The sequence below is a fragment of the Doryrhamphus excisus genome, chromosome 13, assembly GCF_030265055.1.
Source record: "Doryrhamphus excisus isolate RoL2022-K1 chromosome 13, RoL_Dexc_1.0, whole genome shotgun sequence".
Taxonomy (NCBI): Eukaryota; Metazoa; Chordata; class Actinopteri; order Syngnathiformes; family Syngnathidae; genus Doryrhamphus; species Doryrhamphus excisus.
The window spans coordinates 17223036-17244390 of NC_080478.1; the positions used below are offsets into that span (position 1 = coordinate 17223036).

The window sequence follows — 21355 nt, forward strand, 5'->3', positions numbered from 1 at the left end:
ACAGGCACTGTTCAGGGCAGACTTGGGTTTGTACCAGGCAACTTGCGGGGCAACTAAGGGGTCCTCAGTAGGACCACAGCTAGCCATTCGGTACATTAGAAGGTTTGCTCTCGTGCTGTATATACCTGTCTGCGTTCGTGATAAAGGTAAATTAATGGGCTGTTAATGATCGTTCGCGACTATTATTTATATGCAAATTAGGTGGCGAATATCGGCCATTGTTTTGTGCGCGCCAGTGTATTGTTATTGACAGTTCAAGTGCTAGCTAACCTGTTGCCGCCCTTTCCAAATCCAGTATATGTGTGTGTGTAAATTAGCATGTGCTGTTTTAAGCTTGTGACTTACATGTATGCTAATGTTCATTCATTACAGAAACCAGACACATTAAGACATACGACTCACCACGGGCGAGGTAAGTCACTAGGATCCAGTCTCATTCAACACTGTAGCGGCTACATATATCACCATCAGCTAAGACAAGACCAAATTATTTCATGCCTATACATAGTCGATATGGATGTTTACTTTTTGGTTAATGTGAATTTAACTTTTACTGCCAAAAACAATAAAAAATAGATTTTTCTCGGGCCCCTTGGAATTGTCCTAACTTCACTGATTACCATATGATTGTATTCTACACTTTAGCTCATCATCATTACTTGTGTCTGTCACCGCTCCTCCATCTTAAAATGAAAAAGTCACCTGGTTTCATGAGAGTAGGGAAGGATTATAGTCATAAACCTGCAGAAAACACTTGTCCCATGTCATCATATACAGACCCAGACTACCTACCTGGGATAACTTCATCTGCATGTTGGCAAAAACATGCAGGAAGCCCACAACTGCATCCCACAGTCTGCTGTGAGCCAGGCTCTGTTGGTTTCCTATACACGGACCCTACAGCAAACAGATCACAGTTAGGGATGCGCCATATTGGATATAAGATCATTAAGATAAATAAGATCAAATAATCAATGTGCCCTCAGATTAGTCTTGTTAAGTCGTACCTGTATATACTCTGTTAACGAGTTGAAGACCTGCTTAGCGACTGCAAGCGCCTTGGAGAAATTCCTCTGCCCAGCCTCATCGATAATATCTTTTCCAGAGTAGTACCAATAAAAATCACTGATGGATTCCTACCAGAAAAAAACAGACAGAGAATATAAACAATGTACTACCTATAAAGTATATTTATGGCAGAGTCCAAATGTCCTACCTGAAGTCTGAGCAAGTAGTCTACAGTACTAATGATGATGTTGACTGTTGTTGTGTTACCCGTCTGTGTCCTCAAAAAGTTCTGAAAATCTGCAAATAATGTGTTTATATAATTAGGACTATGGATAAAGTTGTTTTTTAGCGGATGCGGACATACCGTTGTTGTGTCCCTCACACAGAAGCTGTAGAAACCTAAAAAGATCCTTTGTGAACTCGTCATTCTGCAGCACTTTGGAACCTGTGGAGCCCCAAAAAAAACAAATGAACTGTTTGTTTCAGTGATTAGCAAGAAACATTAATTTTAATGTTATTGCATAATTGTAAAGCTGATTTCATTTTAATATATAGACATTGTAATGTGAATAAAACTGAGCTGAGCAAAGCTTTGTTTTCCTGGTGTAAACAAAGCTTTGTGACATTTAACTCTTATCATCTGCTGGTTAGTATAATCCAAATATCTGCCAAGCATTAACTTGTTCCTCCCTCGAATGAACAAACTATCTATGTACGTAGCACATGTTATAATGAGCATGCATGTGTTCTGTCAAGCCAGGTGAGTAATGGTGCTTTTATTGCATTCCGGGTGCAGAGGAGAGGAAGGGGACGGAAGGGGGTCAAAGAGGGAGCAACCAAGATGACAGCATTTCATAGAAGAGTAAGGGAGAATCTAAACCGTGTATTTACCCCGCTCACTCACGTTGACTGCGACCGATGACATAAAAAACATGATCAGAGGAACACACAGAAAGCAGACATAAGCCAAGGAGAAGACACTGATATTTAATCACAACCACAGGAGAGAATGATAGTACTACAGCTAGAATTAGAGTACAAAGTTACCATCACTTATGTCTGAACTAGTGAAATGGAAATGAGCTGGAATATGAATGATGATGCATGTTATACACTGGTCAATAGGGACAACTATAAACACATATAATGACATTCAGTAAGACCTGTATTGAAAGTTTTGATTGACACGGTCAGGAACATAAGGTTTTAGTAATGTAGCATACCGTGTACCAATACAGATAGAGTACCTATCATTTCTACCGCTTATCCTAACGAGGGTCATGGGGGGTGCTGGAGCCTATCCCAGCTGTCTTCCGGCGAAAGGCAGGGTACACCCTGGACTGGTGGCCAGCCAATCACAGGGCACATATAGACAAACAACCATTCACACTCACATTCATACCTATGGACAATTTGGAGTCGCCAATTAACCTAGCATGTTTTTGGAATATGGAAGGAAACCGGAGTACTCGGAGAAAATGCACAGGGAGAACATGCAAACTCGGGTCTTCTAGCTGTGTGGCCTGCGCGCTAACCACTCAACCACTCTGCAGGCCGAGTGCCTATCAATAGTTTAATAAAAAGGAAGGAATATATTGTGATTAGCAATCTGGGGTTTTCTCCCACATAATTGCTGGGTTTCATTACACGTCTGGTTGTTATTCGTCATGGAGGATAGATGAGGATCAAACAGGAGTAGTTGGCGCGAGACATCAAATCAAAAATTCCGCCTACATGAAGTGTTCTCCTGTGTGGAAATCAATCATTTTGGGAAAACTTATTGAAGACTTCTTAAGATAGTCATCATAAAGGGAAAAAAGTTCAAGAAAACAGCAAGAGAGGTGGCTGCTGAACCTTTCGCTCTTGTCCAGTGGAGTATGAACATATTCAAGCTTGCAGCTAAAATATTGTTGGAACAGCAAAATGCTCATTAAATGAAGAAATAGAGAAAGTATTGGCTCACAGCAAATAACTATAAACCCTCATTATGACAGGTTAAGGTTTGAAACGTTTGATTAAGCTTTGTACTTTGTATATTCTTATTCTATTGCTCATTTGTCCTGCAGTTAGTAGGATGTGAACACTAGGGGGCAGCCTTTCACCTGTTGTTGATAAAACTATAACGCCATGGAGCATATCCATTGTTTTAGAGTGTGAGAAACATTATACATTATATGAATTATACCATTCATTGTATTAATGATGTAATCAAAACAAAATAGGATTTAGATGACTAACATTTGGACTATATATTTAGATAAGATCAACAACAGTCAGTTACTTACTCGATCCTTCTTCAGTAACCATCCCTAGACCTTCTGCTTTGTTTTGCCTCTCAAATGCATTCAGGTCCAGGACACTAACAGGAGAAATAACACAATGTTGGATTCAAATATTTAAGTCATCGTTGCACAACTAAAAAAAAAAAAAGAAAACAAAAAGTTAGTGTCTTTATGTACTGTACCTGCAAGACATCATTAGTCCAGATAAGCTTTTGAAGAAGCCGACATCCCTCTTCTCTTTAAGGTAGTCCAACATTTTCTGCACAGAACAATGAAGTTAATTGGGTTCATGAAATTCATTTCAGAATTTCTTCTCCAGGAGTGCTCGTTACCTGCTGGACCAGAATGTTTCCCCCATTGAGAATAGAGATGCCCAGCTTCAGGGTAAAGGTCACCATAGCAACCAGTCGACCTGATTGATGACCATAAGGTATAAATCATACTTACAGCGATAAGTGGTGACTGCATGAGACGGGACTGGTGAAGATACTCCACCTTTACTAGCACCAATCATCTGGAGCACCATTTCTGCAGCCCCGCGGTCGTGCAGTCGAGCCTGCTGGTACAACATCTTTTGTTTCTCCATTTCCTTTTCCTGTAAGACATGACACCATTTATGCACCGTACTGTGAAATAATTATTGTGTCTGCTTCAGTCATACCTCAAAGGTTTTGTCTTTTTCTTCCTCGTCGTTCTCCTCTTCACCTTCTGCACAACTCTGAGAAAGAAAATACGTCAAACCTACCAATTTTTGTATCAGTCAGAGCCAATAAGACATTAAAGTACCTTTGCCATCATATCGGCATATGCAATATATAAAGGATCTTCTTCCAAAGAACTGAAGGACAAAATATCATCAGTACCGTATGAGTCAAATCTGATGGTTCTGAACTGCAAAGCATTCAGTCAAACGTGTGTGGGTATGCCCATAATTTACCTGCACTCGGTCAAAGCATTGTGGCTGAAATGCAGAATGAGTTGGTGAAGAGGATCCGGCTGTTTCCGGATGTCCTCCTCTTCCTCGTCTTCAACTTTGGGCTGTGTTTTCTAGACAAGTCAAGGCCTCTCATTATGAACTGTACGGTACATTAGACTGCTGTGAGGCCGCCTGACTCACCTGGACACGACAAGCTTCTATGTGGATACACCGGGAGCATGCAGGCCATCAAGCACACGGACAAGGATATTCTCATGCAAAGGTGACATGCAGCAGCTTGGTAAAGGCGTAGAATGGAAGTAAGCATGATTCTCCGTGAGCCCACTTTACATGTTTAAATGTTTTAGCGCAGGGGTTGGCAAACTACGGCCCGGGGGCCACATGCGGCCCGCCAGTTGCTTCCAAAGTACTGTATTTTCTGGACTATAAGTCGCACAATGCCAAAAATGCATAATTAGGTAGAAAAAAAAACATAATTCCCACTGGAGTATAAGTCGCACTTTTTGCGGGTAATTTATTTTACAAACTACTTGACCAAAACCGACATTATGTCCTCTTGGAAGGAAAGTTCTAACAATAAAAGAATAGAGAACAGACTGAATAGGTGTAAGATATGCTAACACAATGGTTATTTTAGTTTAAGTAACATAAACAGTTTTTTCATTTACAAGTCGCTCTGGAGTATAAGTCACAGGAACAGCCAACCTATGAAAAAAAAGCATGAGTTATGGTCCAGAAAATACGGTATTTAGACCCTCGTGAGGAAAAAGCGGTAAAAAATGAATGAATGAATGAACCTTTAACATACAAATACTCCCCCTGGTGGCAGTGAGCAGCGTAGGGTCACGTCAGCGCTTTTTGACTGTATACTGGGCGATGAAATTGCTTTCCTAACATTATTTTCCTTTTCTATTCTTTCAAAACCCATCCAAATTTAGGACCTCATAACCAAAACAGTTTTTCTCCGTTATTATGCAGGTTTTAAACAAGTGGAAGAAGAATATAAATACTAAAGAAGCACAGACTAAACATTAAATTGGCAAGCTGAACATAGCACTACAAGACAACTCGGTGATGCCGCTCTGACATCAGCGGCGATGTCATGCTTGCTACACAAATGGGCCACCTCACTGACAGGTGATAAGAAACACTATGAAAGGCCAGGTGTCACCCAGTGCAATGTGGCAGACGCCGTCAAAACAATATCACAAGTAAAGCAGGATGGGACGGGGGGGGAGGGCCAAAGCTACCCGCAGCACGTCCGCCAACACAAATGTACGGGAGGGCCTTTATTAGTACTTACTGCAAGATCCTGTACTAGCTTCTCTTCAAAAGAGTACTCCTCTGTTTCTATCCATATTCTCTGATAGGCCAGGAGGAAGAGGTTAATAGAGCGATGCCTACGGAGGGGGTAAGAGGACATTAGCCTGGGTTAGATCCAAGCAGAGCAAAGGAGGGAAGCAGGCCCTTGAGGAGAGGTTTAGAACGGTTAGTCAGGGTACTGGTACATCCCACTGGCCATACATTGGTTATGGTTTAAGAAAGATAAATGTCAGACGTCACAAATTGATTGCTTGTCAGCTTTGAGGAGGATCAGTCAAACCCGATTGGGTGAGCAGAATAATGTTGTATAATAATACAGTAAACCTCGGATATATCGGATTCAATTGTTCCCACTGGTTTTGTCCGATATAAGCGAAATCCGTTATATGCGTATACCGGAAAATGTCCGTTTTACGCATATATCTGATTTATATCCGGTATATGCATAAATCGGATTTTATCCGTTATAAAAAGGCACTTCCTTGACTATGTTTCCAATGTACCTGGACGCACAGGCAACGCTGCAAACGCTGCAAATGACGTCGTATAGCGGCCTGTCACGATTCGGCGAATCGGAGCGCCACGATGCGGCCATCCCATACGTATATGCAAGGGAAATTTAATGGAAATGCATTGGAACGGGACTGGAGATTTTGTCCGAAATAGGCGAAATCCGTTATAAAAAATCCGATATATGCAATGAATTTTTATTGGAAATGCATTACAGAAAAATGGGTTCTTTTTTATCTGTCTGTTGTGAGCGAATTTCCGATATATCCGAGTCCGATATATCCGAGGTTTACTGTATAATAATAACACATGCAAGCTCTTGATAATGTTTGAAAACAATGGAATCTTGAGCCAGTGGCAGACAGAAATGATCAATATTATGATTATATACTATATTAGTACGTCCATTCCTAGTTCTAACCTACACATCTGACCTTTGACCTCACCTACACCCAATATCGCTTTTTTCAGCTCGATGCCTTACTGCCTATTACACAGACCAGTGGAGAAACCAGTATGGATATTTGAATGGAAGTTAAGAATTGTGCCTGGAAGGGAGCAAAGGGTCGTTACATGAGGCGGGCGCGGCCTCTGCAACATTGTTGACTACGTTACCGTCAGCATGGAGAGCAGACTGTCATAGCCTGAGTTCTCATGCATTTTCTCCAGCCAAATATGTCGGTAGGCATTCAGGAAGTAATTGTTATTTTTGTCCCTGAGGTGGGGAATAGAGGAAGTACAATAGAGTGTGACACTGAGGACAGAGCAAAGATTTCAACTGAATAGACTTGACATTACTCCTCACATGCAATACAAGAGTACTCCAGGGCAAAATGTGGCCGCCATGGAAATAGGGTCGTAATTGTTTGCTATACTGGGACATATTTCACTGTCAACAAGTCTGAATGAATGTGACATGCTGCCAGGCAGGCAGGTTGCCGCCTCTGAGCACATATTGAAGGTGGCCGCCCTCCTGCTTGGGCCCCATAATTGTTTTCCTCCTACTGTAGCTGGCTTCCTGTAATTGAGTTACAGACCAGCAGGGCATGAAATTGCTGGTGTCCCTTTTTTTGAAAAGGGAAAACATCTGCAGGCCAGACATTTATCCTACAAACACACGGCGGGTGCCTGTGCATTAATGCATGGTCACGATCCAGGAAGTGAAAAATGAGGTTTCAGAGAGAAAACACTAAGAAAGATGTTGCAGATGCTAGAACAATTACAAGGAGCTGTCCAATATGTGTCCTCATGGAAGGATCGTTATAAAGTTTTTTAGCATCGTTTAGCACATGTATTCTGAAAGTATAACATTTTTATTGCGATACCTCGGTAGATTATAGAGTGGAGCCATTCGGAAACAAGCAACGACGGCTCTTTTCCTCTGCTTGGACAGCAACTTCTGCCAGACACATTTCTTGGATCTCAATGGCTGCTCCACCTAATAGAAACAGTACATTTATCACACACATAATATCTTTCAGCTCAAGTGTTTTAAGTGATTGTAATTCATGTTAATCATCGTCAATCTGGTCATAACAAAGTGAATGCAGAAGGGGGGAAAACACTTTTAAATCCATCCATCCATTTTCTATGCTCACTAGGACCGTGTGAACCGGTCCACTTATAAGTGTACTTTCATTCATTCATTTTCTGCCGCTTATCCTCATGAGGGTCGCAGGGGTGCTGGAGCCTATCCCAGCTGTCCTCGGACGAGAGGCAGGGTAAACCCTGGACTGGTCGCCAGCCAATCACAGGGCACATATAGACAAACAACCATTCACACTCACATTTTATTACCTATGGACAATTTGGAGTCGCTAATTAACCTAGCATGTTTTTTGGAATGTGGGAGGAAACCGGAGTACCCGGAGAAAACCCACACATGCACGGGGAGAACATGCAAACTCCACACAGAGATGGCCGAGGATGGAATCGAACTACGGTCTCTTAGCTGTGCAGCACATGGGAAATTAATTGTTCAATAATATTTAATGTTTTGTTAAAAATCATACAATTAACAGAAAACTTTATGTATAAAAGCACATTACTCAGTATGCTTGTTGTCTATTATGTGTCAAGTAAGAGCCAGGTAAAATACGTAAGGTAAAGTTGAGCAATCACACACGCTGGCACCACATTTTATTTTTCATTCTCATGGTTAGCTCGCAGACCTCACAGCTAGGAGACCTGAGTTCAATGAGAACATGCAAACTCCACTGGGATTGAACTCGGGTTTCCTAGCTGTGAGGTCTGCGCGCTAACCACTCTTCCACCATGCAGCCCTATAACTGATAAACTTATAAACAGAATATTGGTCCGGTCTGCAGTGTTAACAAATAAGCTATACAAATGAATCACTGACCTTTTATGAAATAAATGAAAAAAAAGGTACAGAGTACCAGTTTTTGACACTTGGTGGAGCACTCTTCCACTCCAAACAAATTAACCATGTGAAAAACTATGGAAAACCACCAGGGTTCAGTAGATTCTATTCTTCATTAGTGCATTTAGTAACATGATGTGAAACAGTTAATATTCACAGATGAAGTATGCCACCTGTTTTCTGCCAACACCTCCACCTCCAGTGTGTGAAAGTGCAAATTGTTCCTACCAGCTCCAGGTTGAAGACAGCAGCGGAGATTCTCTGGATCCGGTCCACCACCTTCTCAGGATCAGGAGGTCCCTCGCCACGTATTATGATATCCTTGTAAAGGTTTATCTGCCACCTCACGGCAGGGTCTTCAGACTGGGGGCAGTTATCACAGAAGGATGTCAAATTCATTCATTCATTCATTTTCTACCGCTTATCCTTACGAGGGTCGCGGGGGTGCTGGAGCCTATCCCAGCTGTCCTAGCTTGGGGCGAGAGGCGGGGTACACCCTGGACTGGTGGCCAGCCAATCACAGGGCACATATAGACAAACAACCATTCACACTCACATTCATACCTATGGACAATTTGGAGTCGCTAATTAACCTAGCATGTTTTTGGAATGTGGGAGGAAACCGGAGTACCCGGAGAAAACCCACGGAGAACTTTCAAAGAACTTCCACCAAGGGTGGAATTGAACTTGGGTATCCTAGCTGTGAGGCCTGCGTGCTAACCACTAGTCCGCCGTGCAGCCCACCTCTATAAAAATGCAATATTAAAAAATAAAATAAAATATCAATACAGCTCTAAAAAACAATACAAAAATTATGAACTCACTTTTTATGGGCAAATTGAAAAAGTAAAACAAAAAAAAACAAACAAAAAAAATACAATATTAATACATATTTTCAATCAATTTTAAATTATATTTTATACTATATTATACATGATAATTCTATGTTATTGATGTTTTAATGAAGAAATGGAGGTGCCTCAAGAGGGTTTGAAATGATTCAATGACAGTACAATATAAGAAAATAAATAAAATAAAATATCAATACTGAAAAACTGATTTTAAACAAAATAAAAAACAGTAAATATGGTTTTGATTGATGTTTTCATTAAAGGCGTCCTTGCCAAGCATCAAAAGGGATTATGAAATGACCCAAAGCTAAAAAAAAAAAAAAAAAAGCATGATGTCGGTTTCACTTTTGGATAAAGTTGAATCTCGCCACTCATAAAAAGTCATTCTGTGACTCAGCTACTAGACGAATCACGAGTCCCACTAGCCCAAAGTGCTTTAGATGGACCCAAGCATGGAACCATTGGTCTTAGTGTGAGTACTAGTACTGTAATGGGGAGTCATTAGTCCGCATCATACTGCATCAGTTGTATTATTATGAGTTTTTCATTTAAGAATTCTAAGGGGAGCATTCATTCCACACTCACCTTTTCTCTGAGGTGAAGGTTTTGCCGAATGTGATCTTTGACCTCATCATCCGTGTCTCTCTGTAAAACAATATTCAAAAGCTTAGACGTGAATCAAATGTGTGTTTTTTTTTTATCAAAGCTGTCACATTTATGTTAGTCTGACCATCAAGTAGCGTGTCTTGGCCAAGGAGATGAGTTCCTGGTCTCCCGGGGTGCACATGTTCAGGCCGATTGGAAGCATCTTCTTCAGAGCGGCCACGATTAGTGATGTCTGGATGGAATAGAACTCACCCCGCCTTTTCTTATGTTTCCTCTCCTGGTCCTGTCCCCCAGACTGAAACAAATACAGTATTCACCTTACAAAATACACAATGAAGGAGAAATACAATAACGTATTACACTTCATGTCAACGGTGTAACTCATCATAAAGTAGAGAATTATCATTTATCAATGATCTTATTACAAAGTGGGAGCCTGGATGAAAATAAAAGCCAGTGACAGCAATAAAGGCATTGTTTGTCAGCCATGGCCACAATCTGTGATATCTGTAAGCATATAAATATCTCACACCTCACATGAAAACACAACTAACAAGCTGTCTCTATTCCAAAAGCAAGATGTCACAAAAAAAAAAAAGTAGAAAGGAAATCTCCACTACTGAGCCAAATCCAGGCAGCAGGCTCTGGGAAAAACATAAATATATCCACACTGATTCAAAAAACACACATAACAACATATACAAACTTGAGCCGCATAGTGGCCAAACACAACACAATCTTAAAATTTAACAAATTTCAATATTTCACCCAGTAAAAGACAACAAAGAACGAGGAAATGTACTATGCCACACACAGCAATAAAAAGGATAAAAAAGACACCAGCAAACAGAATAATATGACTTCACTTTCAATGACAAAGCACAGAGGCACAATGCACTATTTATTATCTTTCCAGTAAGCTGCCATGGAAACATGCACTGCATCACTCTACCTTTTCCTTAAAGGACTGTATGAGACAGAGACAGGCAAAGAGAGAGAGACAGGTAGGTAGAAGGGTGACAGTTAATGGAGGCTCACTTTGTTGTGTCCACTGCAGTGAAAGCCGTCTCTTCAAAAAGCATTATAATGCAATACTTGCTTCAGACGGGTGAGTGTTAGTTCCATCCACTTATAAAAGTATTTTTGGTTATTTGTTTTCTGATACTGTATACATTTTATATACCGTATATATTTTTCTGTTGACGATTGTATTGTTTGGGAAAGCTTGTTTATTTTCCTTTGGAATGATACCCCATTTGTAAAAAAAAAAAAAACATGCTGAGTTTCATGTAAAATGAGGCAAAACTTGAAAGTCTTTGCCAAACAGTTTATTCTGTGTGTGAAAAAAATATTTCCGGGTCTTGGAAAAGATGTTACTCTGTTTCACAAAGGTCTCATTATTGGCTTGAATTAAAAAAAAACATTAATAAACCAAAAATCAATTTGAAAATATGTACTGTATTTTCCGGACTACATTTTCAGACAATATATTAACATTATATTAAACAAATGCTAAATGTAAATACCGTATTTTCCGGACTATAAGTAGCACTTTTTTTCATAGGTTGGCTGTTCCTGCGACTTATACTCCAGAGCGACTTATAAATGAAAAAACGGTTTATGTTACATAAACACTGGACATCTTTTCTGTTCATGTTTATTTTTCGTGTAGCTGAATAACCATTGTGTTAGCATATCTTACATCTATTCAGCCTGTTCTCTATTCTTTTATTGTTTATTTCCGTAATATCTGTTATGGTCAAGTAGTTTGTAAAATAAATTACCCGCAAAAAATGTGACTTATGTATGTTTTTTTCTACCTAATTATGCATTTTTGTCCTTGTGCGACTTATACTCCGGAGCGACTTATAGTCCAGAAAATACTGTAAATATTACATCTGGTAATAAAAATTACTAGCTGTTTAAAACCCGTTTTTAATGTCTAACTTTTTATATCTGACTGCTGCGCCCCACCCCGCTTTTAGCTTTGTTTTTAGTTCTGAATGAATGTATGGATATTGTATTTTAATGCATAGTTTACTCTGTTTTTACTCTATTTTATTTTTTTCTCTACTGTAAAGCGTCTTTGAGTACTCTGAAAAGTGCTATACAAATAAAATGTATTATTATTATTATTATTAGCATAACTCCTGGCTATTTTATATATTGGCAGGCACAATGCAAAGACGTACATCACTTTGTAGCCTAAAAAAACACTTTTAAAAGGTCGCAGATGACTTAAAAGAGTGGTAAAGGTAACTGAATGGGCAGCATTAAACCTTGATGGGAACATCCATGGTAAGTACAGTATCAATCATATAGCATAAATATGATGTTATGCTGGCATGAAGCGATGCATGTAAACTAACCTTTGACATCTTAGTTTTATTGTCTCCAGTCAGGAAGGAAAGATTGTTGATTTCATTCTGGACCACAAAGTTCTGCTCCTCTCGTTTGAAATTCTGTGAAATTGTAAAAAAAAAAAAAAAATTAGATTAAATTTTTTTAATCAGATGTCCTACTAATACTGTTATGTTTTCTTACATGTGATTTGCACCACAGGATAAAAATCTCAGCAACCATTTTGAAGAGCTGATTAGAGTCTGGGTCTGGTTCTTTCAGCCATCTGGATCTGCACATAAGGAGGTTTGACCTTGACCTTATTCATCTAAATCGCAATGATCTCACCTGTTGTTGTCCACGTAGCGAATGAGCATGGGGTAAAAGGCGTAAAGGTCCCTGCAGAGCACAGCGAACTCATCCAGGATCAGCAGCTCGGCCTCTTGGGTGTCTCCCTTGCTGTCAGCCTTCAACAGCTCCTCCTCAGACACCACCTTCACCGTCTTCTTCTTCAACTTCTCCAGCGTTGGCAGGAAGTGACTCTTTAACAGGTCAGTGCGGGCTTTACTGATGATGGGCTGCACGTACACTGGAAACACAAACAGTGAAAACATGCAGAATATGTATCGAGTCAGCCATGAATGGAGAGTGAAAAAAGTTCTCCCATTCCATGTGGAAGTGGTACATTTCTTTGCTTCTTATTTTGTCCTTCTTCCCCACTCAGTTTGAAAACTAGCTTGCTATCCTTAAACTGGAAGCTGTCTCTTAGCCTGCATGTAAGAGTTGCACAATGTGGTAATACTAATACTAATATGTGAGTGGACTGCACGGTGGTCCAGTGGTTAGCGCGCAGACCTCACAGCTATTTCTGTGTGGAGTTTGCATGTTCTCCCCGTGCATGCGTGGGTTTTTTTCCGGGTACTCCGGTTTCCTCCCACATTCCAAAAACATGCTAGGTTAATTAGCGACTCCAAATTGTCCATGGGTATGAATGTTAGTGTGAATGGTTGTTTGTCTATATGTGCCCTGTGATTGGCTGGCCACCAGTCCAGGGTGTACCCCCGCCTCTCGCCTGGAGACAACTAGGATAGGATCCAGCATACCCCCGCAACCTGAGTGACGATAAGCGGCATAAAAAATGGATGGATGGATTCTGTTGGCTAGTTTGCACCACTATGTCGATCATTACATTACATCAGGGGTGGGCAAACTACGGCCTGGGGGCCACATCCGGCCCGGATGTGTTTAAATACAGCCCTGTGATTGGCTGAGTTTGCATGTTCTCCCCGTGCATGCGTGGGTTTTCTCCGGGTACTCCGGTTTCCTCCCACATTCCAAAAACATGCTAGGTTAATTGGCGACTCCAAATTGTCCATAGGTATGAATGTGAGTGTGAATGGTTGTTTGTCTATATGTGCCCTGTGATTGGTTGGCGACAGCTGGGATAGGCTCCAGCACCCCCACGACCCTCGTGAGGATAAGCAGTAGAAAATGAATGAATGAAATAGTTTAAAGGTGACTATAGGGGTGCTATTTCATTTCTACAGAGTTCTAATAAAAGTAAAACCATATTTTGAAGGTTTTTCTACAACAAAAATACTCAATTTATGAATACTGTTCAATACTGTACCTGCAATCCTCTTCATCCACGAGGCCTCATCGATGCCCAGGTTGTTGTTGAGGATTTTCAGGATGTTGCCCAGAATGAGGCTGAGGTGGTGTGACGTGACGGTGGTGCAGCACACACTACTGCTGCTGCTGCTGGCCGCCTGGTTCTCGGGCCCCCTTTCCCACCAGTAGGACAGGTAGTTGCAAAGCATGGGCAGGACCACTTCGATCACATGGGGCATCTCTGTGTACCGCGCTCCAGATTCGGCCATGTCGTTGATGTCTTTCACCAGCCCGTCAAGTCGGGGCATACCGGGACACATTTTCTCAACTGATTCTGGAATTCCGAGCACTAAAGATTGACTATTTAGTATCACATCGAAAGGATTGTCGGGGAAATGAAACAACATCGAACTTACTAGCTCGTTCACGGCCGCTTTTAGTGTTAAAAACAGAGCATGGGTTGTACATGTTCAGCATGGGTTCCAAGAAAGCCACAGGCATGGCCCCCGCCAAGGTGGCCAGACACTGACCCAGAGCTGGCAGCTGTCTGAAGAGAGCGGGGAACAGAACAGGACAAAGTGGTTCAATGTATGGATTCGATTACAAACACTGCAAATTCGCTGTGGGATACCTTTCTACGTAGATGTTCTTCCCGGTCCCCAGAGCATAGAGGCTGGTCAGGATCCGATAGCAAGACACTTGGACATCATCCACTGCAAAGGGCAAAACAATTCCGACTGAATCATGTCCCGTTAAACGTCAGCTGTCTCTCTTATTCATAGACGAAGAACGGAAGTCCGACATGTGTAGAGAACTGGAAATAATCATTAGATAGCAAGGTTGCTTCTGGTACACCTGGTTAGCATTTCAGAAACAGCCTCAACATTTGAATGCTAAAGCTGTTCACTTGGTAATTGGCCAAGATTTAAAAAGGTCAAACTGCCGTCATGCACGCCATCGACTGAAACTGCAGCATAATCTTCTGAAACTTTGTCAACTTCTAATATGAGGAAGTTTTGTTTTTTCTTTGGCTTATATGATTTTCTAGTACCACTCATTGCAACGAGGGAAAAATGTGATGGCAACCATAGAACCGGAGATGCCAGTCTTTGAAATGAATCTGAATCTGTTCACAAAAGGGAACATTTGATTGGATTTTCAAGTGTGGATGTTCTTCCCGTGCATGCGTGGGTTTTCTCCGAGTACTCCGGTTTCCTCCCACATTCCAGAAACATGCTAGGTGAATTGGCGACTCCAAATCATTTATTTTATAACAGGTCAGTGATTCGTTTGTATAGCTTATTTGTTAACACTGCAGACTACCAATGTTCTGTTTATAAGTACAGTTATAGGGCTGCACGGTGGTCGAGTGGTTTGCGCGCAGACCTCACAGCTAGGAAACCCGAGTTCAATCCCAGTGGAGTTTGCATGTTGCATCCGTGGGTTTTCTCCGGGTACTCCGGTTTCCTCCCACATTCCAAAAACATGCTAGGTTAACTGGCGACTCCAAATTGTCCATAGGTATGAATGTGAGTGTGAATGGTTGTTTGTCTATATGTGCCCTGTAATTGGCTGGCCACCAGTCCAGGGGTGTACACCATCTCTCGCTCCAAGACAGCTGGGATAGGCTCCAGCATGCTCGAAACCTTAGTGAGGATAAGCGGTAGAAAATGAATGAATGACTAATAACGGATGAAACAGGCTGCACGGCGGTTGAGTGGTTAGTGTGCAGGCCTCACAGCTAGGAGACCCGAGTTCAATTCCACTCTTTACCATCTCTGTGTGGAGTTTTGTGTGGGGGGTTTCTCCGGGTACTCCGGTTTTCTCCCACATTCCAAAAACATGCTAGGTTAATTGGCGACTCCAAATTGTCCATAGGTATGAATGTGAGTGTGAATGGTTGTTTGTCTATATGTGCCCTGTGATTGGCTGGCCACCAGTCCAGGGTGTACCCCGCCTCTCGCCCCAAGACAGAGGCTCGGGATAGGCTTGTGAGGATAAGCGGTACAGAAAATGGATGGCTGGATTTCGGCTTCTCAGCCGTGAGGACTCACACAGCAGGTCCACTCCAAAGTGGTGTTGCGTGATGTGCTCGAACAGAGCGGTCAGGATGGGGAGTAGCGCCACCGTAGTGTAGTTGATGTTCTGCGACACGCCTTTCATCTGCGAACGTGAGTGAGTGAACTTCCCCAGTTTGAGGTTCTCGAACGTTTTCTCCAAGTCCTCAGCGGCGTTCTCAAAGAACGTCCTCAGCCCCACCCTCACTGATTCCGAGCCCGATTTCATCACCGTCCTGTCGTAGTGGAAAAGAGCTTGATCAACACACAAAAATATTGCAGTGATGTGCTCAGTAAATGACATAACTATTTACATTAAATCCAAGGTGACTTTGCAGAGAAACGGTGCATGCAATGCATTAATATGATTAGTCTGTCTATTTTCAGCATTTCATAATTCATAACATTACTACATGAATAACAAGGCCTTGATGTATCCCAGCAGAAAGGATAAATGAAAGGTAAAACACAATATGGCCTTCATTAAGTGTGAGCTGCATTAACAAGCGGCACGCTGTAAGCTTCGGGCATCGTATGCTGCATGGAACTTGTTTGCTTAATTAAATGCCAAAGGATGCTCTTTGCTAATGTCAGTGCTTCCCACAAGACATTCCAGCAATAAGAATATTTCATGCCGTATATGCTTTTAACGAGATGAAACAAAATGTCATAAATGTAGAATGGGAAAGAATTGTTTAGCAATTTATCAAACAGTGGGCTTTTTGTTTCATTTACTTTGGTATATGAATATCCAGTGTACCGCTTTACACGCTGCCATGGTTGCACCTACCTGGTATCCAGGGTGTGTGCCAGGATGTGCAGACAGCTCACCATCGTGGTAGAATCGCTCCCTAAGAGACAACAAGCAATAATCAGAATTAGGGATATTATTGGTCAACTGATATAAATGCAGTATATATGGTAATGGTAATGGTTTTATTTCATTTGAACATGCATCAGATTACAATTGAATGCATCACATAATCAGTTCACAGTTCCACATGTCCAAAAGGAGTAGGAAGAAGCAAAGCTTATTAAATAAATTTAAAAAATAATTAAAATTTATTGTTCACTTCCTGCTTTCCTAATACAATTAAAGTTTTCTTTACTGAATTTTATTAATTTTTTATTTTTGTAATTAATTTATTTGACCAGTCCAGGGTGTACCCCGCCTCTCGCCCAAAAGACAGCTGGGATAGGCTCCAGCACCCCCGCGACCCTTGTGAGGAAAAGCGGTAGAAAATGAATGAATGAATGAATGAATTAATTTTTTATTTATTTTTTATTTTAGTACAAGGTGATATGACCATCCAATGGCATAATGGGTACCATAGTACCCATTATATATATATAATATATATTATATATAATTATATATTATATATATATATATATATAATACGTATATAATATACAGATTTTATGCGATTGGCATTGAAAGACATTTATCGCCATATGCCGATCACATGATTTTTCACTGAAATTGGCCGATATTGGCCGAGCATCCCTAATGTATTTATTTACTTTGTTTTCAGCAAAATTAATTAATTCATTCATTTTCTACCGCTTTTTCCTCATGAAGGTCACGGGGGTGCTGGAGCCTATCCCAGCTGTCTTGGGGCGAGAGGCGGGGTACACCCTGAACTGGTGGCCAGCCAATCACAGGGCACATATAGACAAACAACCATTCACACTCACATTCATACCTATGGACAATTTGGAGTCGCTAATTAACCTAGCATGTATTTGGAATGTGGGAGGAAACCGGAGTACCCGGAGAAAACCCACGGGTGGAGGGTGGAATTGGACCCTGGTCCTCCTAGCTGTGAGGTCTGTGCAGTTTTCATTCATTTTCTACTGCTTTTTCCTCACGAGGTCGCAGGGGGTGCTGGAGCTTATCCCAGCTGTCTTTGGGCGAGAGGCGGGGTACACCCTGGACTGGTGGCCAGCCAATCACAGGGCACATATAGACAAACAACCATTCACACTCACATTCATACCTATGGACAATTTGGAGTCACCAATTAACCTAGCATGTTTTTGGAATGTGGGAGGTAACCGGAGAAAACCCACGGGTGGAGGGTGGAATTGAACCCTGCTCCTCCTATCTGTGAGGTCTGCGCGTTTTTCAGCAAAATGAAAAAAAAATACTCTGCATGCTTTATAAATTGCATTTTTAAACATGCATATTTTTCAATCATGTTCAACAGGTGGTATAATTGTACACATGCATGCAGAAGGGAGCAGCTTACCAAAGAGAGAAATCCTATGTCTTACAAGAGCTGCCAGTTTACAAAACAAGCTAGAGGTGTGAAGTTTTTTTTTAAAAAAGGGGGAGGAATTCAGAAAGTTAGAATGAGTACAGAGTTGAAGCAAAGATCATACAAATGATGAGTGTTACTCTCATGCTGTGTACAGTCAATATGTGTGGATGCAAGGCAATATGCTGACCTGGTGACCATTTCCTTTTCCTTATTGGAAGCGTAGCCGCTGCTGCTCAGGTTCTTATTAGGTGACGACAGGAAGTAGAGAGAATGATTCTTGAAGTATTGGTCAATGAGTGGAAGAAGAACCTGCAGGAGCACGAGAAAGAAATATATAAGATATTCCTACACAATCACACATAGAATTCCATTCTTACTTTGGCAAAAAACTTGATTTCTTGCTCATGAGGTGACCTGTCCGTTTTTCCACTGGCAGCCATGGCCTCTGGATTGAATAAAAACCCCCAAAATGAAAAAGTACTTTCATATGCGTATTACAGTTAGAAACTTTGTGTTATAATCGTACCTAGATGAGCGATGAACTCCTGGGCGGAGTCAACATACTTGAGTAGCTTCTTGAGGAACCTGTAAGCGAACCTTTTCTCCATGGACGACGAGTCCTGCTCCAGGTCCTTCAGACCTCTGCAGCTCAAAACATAAAACAACAATCACCTTTTTGACTCATCATGTCAACTGCACTGTCAAACGGGAACTTTCAGAGGCTGTGTTTGCCATGTTAGATTCCACCTTGTGATGCTGTAGCCGCTGATTTGAAGGAAGCGGAAGAGCTCCTGGGCCTTCTCTCGATCGCGAGCCTTCTCTTTGGCTGTCAGTGTTTCATAGGGCACCAGCAAAGGGTGCGTGCCTCCACCTAAAAGCAGTTTCCAGGCAAACTGTCAAGTCAAATGTGGAGTGTACTGTGTACTGGTTTGGACCTCTTTACAAGTGACCTTTAACCTACTATGGTAATGGTAATGGTAATGGTTTAATTTCATTTGAACATGCATCAGATTACAATTGAATGCATCACATAATCAGTTCACAGTTCCACATGTCCAAAAGGAGTAGGAAGAAGCAAAGCTTATTAAATCCTACCCCTCCATCTGGTACTTTTACAATCAGTAACTGTTACATTTGTTCACTTCCTGCTTTCCTAATACTAAGCCACAACAAGTCGTCATCAAAAATTAAGCAGGTGCTTGATGTTTATTTTTAACTTGACACTCTGACATCTGGAAAGCTATGACGACCTTGTGTGACAATGTCTGGGGACCAGGGGCGTCACTAGGTTCTGAGGAGATGCACAGGATGTGAATAAATTAAGTAGACATTCACAAAAATCCAAAAACCAAATAAGGAACAAGAACCGGGATATAACTTTCCCACTTTTGGACAGATTTAGTAGAGATACTCAATTGTTTTAGGCCACCATTAAATGTACACAAGTACACACAATCTACACTGCAAAACCGCTGCTCAAGCTCTGCAACCATTCAGTCCAGTGGACAGTCATCAATTATATAATAATGATTATTATATTATTAATTAGCCTATCATTACTACTATCATCATTATTCTTCGTCTGATTATTACTACTACTAATAGGCTAGTATTTGCCTGCTTATTGGCTTGCTTATTAGCCGGCTTTTGGCCTATTATATGAAATTTGACAGAGATTTTTTTTGTAAAAAATAAAAAACATCAATAAAAAAATAAATAAATAAATAAAATATCAAATTATTTAGGGGGGCTTAAGAACATTTTAAATAGGCCTAATGACGCCCCTGCTGGGGACACAAACATCAAATTTGCACTTCAAAAATGACAAAAAAATGAAGCGCTTTGAATCTGCACACCCGTGCAAGGTCACACAAATATTTCTTAAGACCAAATAAAAGTGTTTTCGGTGAAAATAACAACATGGTGATAGGTTCAAATAGCATAGGATATTATATTTGTTTGTTTGCATGTTTAAATCTGTATAAATTGGGTCAAGATGGTACAATTAATCTCAATAATATAACATATCACCTCTATATCCCAGGTCACTCTTTTTCCTTTTGGCCCAGATGTTATGGTAATTTTCAGCCACCACCTCCACCATTCCCTTGGAACAAAGACATCAAATAGGAAAACACAAAAACACAAAAACAAATACATTCAATTTCATATTCAAAAAATATTATTGCAGTTTATATTTTGTACTCTTTGCTGTGTGGTATTCATGTTAATGAATACAGAGCTGGTGCACATACACACTGTAGAGTCGCTGTGTAGTTAATTCTATTGTTAGCTGACAACATATGTAATGCACGTAAATGCGTGTTTCGGGGGGTGTGGCTATGCCCGGGAAATAAGTGGTCACTAACCTGCAGCTCTCGGGATAGAACCACATTGCTTGTGTCTACCGGGCTGGGATGAAAACCATTGGCCTGTGTTTAATGAAATAGAAATGAATGATTAAGCAGGTTAAGTATGTTTATTTGTATTATATTATATTATATTATATTTTCCACCATACTTGTGAGGCCTGAGAGATCTTTCGCATCTTTTCATTCTCCCGGTGCTGAGATGTGCACTCTCCATCTCTGGCCCGATCAACACTCCAGCCCATTGCCAGCATGCTCTTCAATGACTCCCTGATTGGCCATCTGTAAATCTCTTTCTCCTTAACACATATTCAAATAATTACTCTCAAAATAGTCCTTTAGTTACACCATGTAGACAAAAGTACTGGGACATGTTTTTTTAATCAATTACATTAGTCTACAAGCAGAATGCTTCTGGAACAAAAGTAGTGAAGTTTATAGTGAAGGTTTAGATCACTAATAAAGAAAAAGTCAGATATGTAGATTTATACATTATTTGTACATTTATGCAAAATAAGGTAAAAATGGTGATTTATCAGAATGTTCAGTGTGTCTACAAGCAACCAATTCCATCTGAAAGCCTGTCTGCATATTACAATATATTCATTTTAATATGTCTAGAGTTCATTCATTCATTCATTCATTCATTCATTCATTTTCTACCGCTTTTTCCTCACGATGGTCGCAGGGGGTGCTGGAGCCTATCCCAGCTGTCCTCGGGCGAGAGGCGGGGTACACCCTGGACTGGTGGCCAGCCAATCACAGGGCACATATAGACAAACAACCATTCACACTCACATTCATACCTATGGAC

At 40.9% G+C, this 21355-nt stretch overlaps 1 protein-coding gene and 1 long non-coding RNA gene across 6 annotated transcripts in view; one reads left to right on the forward strand and one right to left on the reverse strand.

The window, feature by feature from the left end:
* Nucleotides 1–21355, reverse strand: part of LOC131140056 (ryanodine receptor 3-like) — a 157623-nt gene that overhangs the window by 12234 nt on the left and 124034 nt on the right. For 2 of the 3 annotated variants that reach the window (XM_058090130.1, XM_058090131.1), the window contains 33 exons: nt 20694–20840; nt 20542–20604; nt 20204–20279; nt 18920–19043; nt 18699–18814; nt 18550–18617; nt 18360–18481; nt 18161–18210; nt 16699–16759; nt 15906–16144; nt 14483–14564; nt 14268–14398; nt 13871–14200; nt 12589–12829; nt 12445–12532; nt 12270–12362; nt 10025–10195; nt 9880–9939; nt 8672–8806; nt 7386–7498; nt 5531–5627; nt 4228–4337; nt 4077–4128; nt 3952–4008; nt 3786–3885; nt 3623–3702; nt 3473–3549; nt 3294–3367; nt 1900–1917; nt 1373–1453; nt 1217–1305; nt 1008–1136; nt 793–897 (listed from right to left, as the gene is read on the reverse strand). In XM_058090130.1, coding sequence (XP_057946113.1) covers nt 793–897; nt 1008–1136; nt 1217–1305; nt 1373–1453; nt 1900–1917; nt 3294–3367; nt 3473–3549; nt 3623–3702; nt 3786–3885; nt 3952–4008; nt 4077–4128; nt 4228–4337; nt 5531–5627; nt 7386–7498; nt 8672–8806; nt 9880–9939; nt 10025–10195; nt 12270–12362; nt 12445–12532; nt 12589–12829; nt 13871–14200; nt 14268–14398; nt 14483–14564; nt 15906–16144; nt 16699–16759; nt 18161–18210; nt 18360–18481; nt 18550–18617; nt 18699–18814; nt 18920–19043; nt 20204–20279; nt 20542–20604; nt 20694–20840 — 3579 coding nt within the window. Of the gene's footprint in view, nt 1–792; nt 898–1007; nt 1137–1216; nt 1306–1372; nt 1454–1899; nt 1918–3293; nt 3368–3472; nt 3550–3622; nt 3703–3785; nt 3886–3951; nt 4009–4076; nt 4129–4227; nt 4338–5530; nt 5628–6675; nt 6776–7385; nt 7499–8671; nt 8807–9879; nt 9940–10024; nt 10196–12269; nt 12363–12444; nt 12533–12588; nt 12830–13870; nt 14201–14267; nt 14399–14482; nt 14565–15905; nt 16145–16698; nt 16760–18160; nt 18211–18359; nt 18482–18549; nt 18618–18698; nt 18815–18919; nt 19044–20203; nt 20280–20541; nt 20605–20693; nt 20841–21355 lie in introns of all 3 variants that reach the window. The other variant, XM_058090132.1, reaches the window with a different exon arrangement.
* LOC131140062 (uncharacterized) lies at nt 65–6289 on the forward strand. Of its 3 annotated transcripts, none has more exons than XR_009132343.1 (4): nt 65–146; nt 373–412; nt 3610–3852; nt 3946–6289. It is a non-coding gene; the product is annotated as an uncharacterized LOC131140062 (long non-coding RNA). The 3 variants fall into 3 exon arrangements; XR_009132344.1 differs by having other exon boundaries at nt 4342–6289; XR_009132342.1 differs by lacking the exon at nt 3946–6289 and having other exon boundaries at nt 3610–3939.